The 2,849-nt window shown below is 33.8% G+C and overlaps 1 protein-coding gene across 1 annotated transcript; it reads right to left on the bottom strand.

Moving 5' to 3' along the window:
- Window positions 1–1,154: 1,154 nt before the first annotated feature.
- LOC139871748 (flavonol 4'-sulfotransferase-like) lies at window positions 1,155–2,350 on the bottom strand. The gene has a single exon (XM_071859481.1). The coding sequence runs from the start codon at window positions 2,273–2,275 to the stop codon at window positions 1,337–1,339; it is 939 nt and encodes a 312-aa protein (XP_071715582.1). The 5' UTR covers window positions 2,276–2,350; the 3' UTR covers window positions 1,155–1,336.
- Window positions 2,351–2,849: the final 499 nt, after the last annotated feature.

Raw genomic sequence — 2,849 nt, 5'->3', positions numbered from 1 at the left:
TCACTATGGTGAATGTGACAAGCCGTTTTGCCACCGGTGCCAAAGAAGTGGTCATGTGGCCAACGATTGTAGAAGTGTCGCCCCCGTCGCTCAAAAGGGGCCCAATGCACCAAAATCGGGTGTTTGCTTTGAATGTGGCCAACCGGGTCATTTTAGAAATGCATGCCCAAAGAAGAAAGCTAACCCCAATGCACGCGGCCGAGCTTTCAACATTAACACCGAGGAAGCCCGAGATGACAATGAACTAGTCATGGGTACGTTTCTTCTCAACAATTCTAATGTCTCTTGCTTATTCGATTCGGGTGCCGATAAGAGTTTTATATCCAAGACTTTGACTCATTCTTTTAGCACTCTACCACTCCCACTAGATACTGCTTATACCATTGAAGTGGCCAACGGGAAACTATTGCGAAAACAGGAACGTTTAAACTATTTTTCTCGGGTTTAAATTAGGAACATCCTAAATAATTAAAAGGATCTTAAACCTCAATAATTATATAAAATAATTTTAAAATTAATAATCATACAATTCTTTGTCTGAAAAAATATTTTTTCCGGTTTCACTAACCGTATCGTTTTCTAAGTACTTGTTAATGGAAGCATGTTTTTCTAGAAAATGTAACACATATTAAATAGTATATTCTTATATACTTTTCTTTTTAAATTAAAATAAATTGGCGTAGAAAATTATAGAATTTAACTAATGGTCATTAAGTATTTAATGGAAAAGGTTTGGTTGTTAAAAGGAAACTGGTAGGTGACTTGGGCTTATGGAGCTTATTGGGCTGAATGATGCTGATGGGATTAAAGAGCCCAATACTGATTAACTCTTGACTGAATAAAATAGGATACCGGTTTAGGGTTTGTGGCAGTTTTTTTCCAAGTTCATATTAATTCTGATTCATGATGCATCTGCTCTCGATTCATTCATGATTCTTATATTTCTACTCTTAGTTAATCACATCAGGTGTGATTTTAGGTTTATAATTCTATCTCAGTTATATATTGTAAGCTGAATTAGTTCGTTTTGATTTGCGAGTTTTCTACAGATAGTACTAAAGATTTGACTATTTGATTTGATAATCAATTGATGTATTGTTGAATGTTGATTGTTTATGATAGAATATCATTTTTTTACCACAAAAACAATCACCTTATATGTAAAACATATATTACACATATTTTAAACACATACAAACACTCCCGGCCTCTTGTATATCATCATCACCAATATCATTTATTTGTAGGACCGTATGTAATAATTTAGAACTGTAAACTTACAAAGACTGAATAATTATTGACTGAATAATGACATAGTGAAGCATGAGTTTGTAGATTATTTCAGAACTAAATCAACACCACTCAATTTCTCATGAATAATATTGTCAATCTTTTCTTTCATCTCATTTGTGAAATAATTCTCCCAATCTCCAACCTTAGCCTTCCTGAAATAACTCTTTCTTTCGCAATTATGTCGTAATCCAGTTTTATTAACATCTAAGTTTTTCAACCTCTCAAAACTACACAAATTGATAATGCTTTCAACCGCGCCTTTTCCCACTTCTTCATCCGAAAAAGGGTTACCAAGGAACTCGGCAAGCGCCTTCACATGAGTTGTAGGGTCCCGTTTCAGGTCCTCGTATTTCAAGAAAAGTATTGTCCCTGGCCTTTCAAGACTAGCTTTCCAAAATCCCAAAATATGTTCCCAGTACGGTCCATATGCCGAAATGCCTTGACAAAATTCTTCAAAGGCCTCCTCGAACGGTGCATCTTCAATCGGTACTTTGAACAATTCTCTAAGAAAATGGTAATGAGAAACTATGACATCTTTCACATTTCGATATACATAAACTATCTTGCAATTTGAAGATATGATTGATTCTGGCAAACAAGTGTAAGGAAGGTGTGAGGAAAACATTAATGGGGACGAGTCATGAGAGTCGTTGTTACCGTTGGCTTCGATTTTCTCAAGATCTACATCTAGGTTAGGAACAAAGTCGTGAGGAAAGGTTGTAAGTAAAGGAGTGGTGGATTCGTCGAACTTGTGTCGGGTTAAAATGGCAAAAGATAAAGCCTTTAGCCAAGTTGTGCCACTTTTAGGAAAGCTACACAGCATTGTGTCACTTGGGGGTTGAACCTTGAACCTTTGTTGAGCCATAATTGCTCCTATATGAAACTTTTGTAAGGTCCAAAATCCTTGATTTTTGTACCAAGTTGACCTTCCTTTTAACCAGCTGATGCTATGTTGAGGAAGTTTTTCGAATTTGTCTTCCATTTTGAAGAGTGGGATTGTAGGTTGTTGAGAGAGGTTAGAAAGGATGTGTGTACGTGTTTTGTGATTTTAGAATGTGAGTTCGTTAATATATTTGGTTTTATTGTATACGTATCCTTATCCGTAAGGGGTGTGCATGGTATTACCACCACACGTTAAGAAACAATTATGGATGGCCAATTACACATTTAATATCATATATTTTACAACTATTGTTTAGGTCCATATATCTAACTAGACATATTATACTTGCCTATAACATTATCTCTTACCTAGGATACTGTTAATTTTGTAGAAACAAAATAATAAAACCGTTGTGAATTTGAGAGAATTATATATATATATATATATATATATATATATATATATATATATATATATATATATATATATATATATATATATATAGAGAGAGAGAGATTTGATTAGTTTACATGTCATTAGCTCCTTAAATATTGCATATTAAGCCAAGTGTATTAAGTCAAGTGTAATTTTCACATGTCACAATTATTCATATAACCCTTATCAACTTTTAAAATCACATATTTATCCAAATAAATCACATAATATCATATAT

The sequence above is a fragment of the Rutidosis leptorrhynchoides genome, chromosome 10 (assembly GCF_046630445.1).
Source record: "Rutidosis leptorrhynchoides isolate AG116_Rl617_1_P2 chromosome 10, CSIRO_AGI_Rlap_v1, whole genome shotgun sequence".
NCBI classification, from domain to species: domain Eukaryota; kingdom Viridiplantae; phylum Streptophyta; class Magnoliopsida; order Asterales; family Asteraceae; genus Rutidosis; species Rutidosis leptorrhynchoides.
Note: the sequence above shows the minus strand (reverse complement) of the source record. Positions and strands in the feature narration are given on the sequence as shown.

Bases quoted from the DNA above. Each gene is read 5' to 3' on its own strand.
- LOC139871748 (XM_071859481.1), bottom strand. From the start codon at position 2,275: ATGGAAGACAAATTCGAAAAACTTCCTCAACATAGCATCAGCTGGTTA.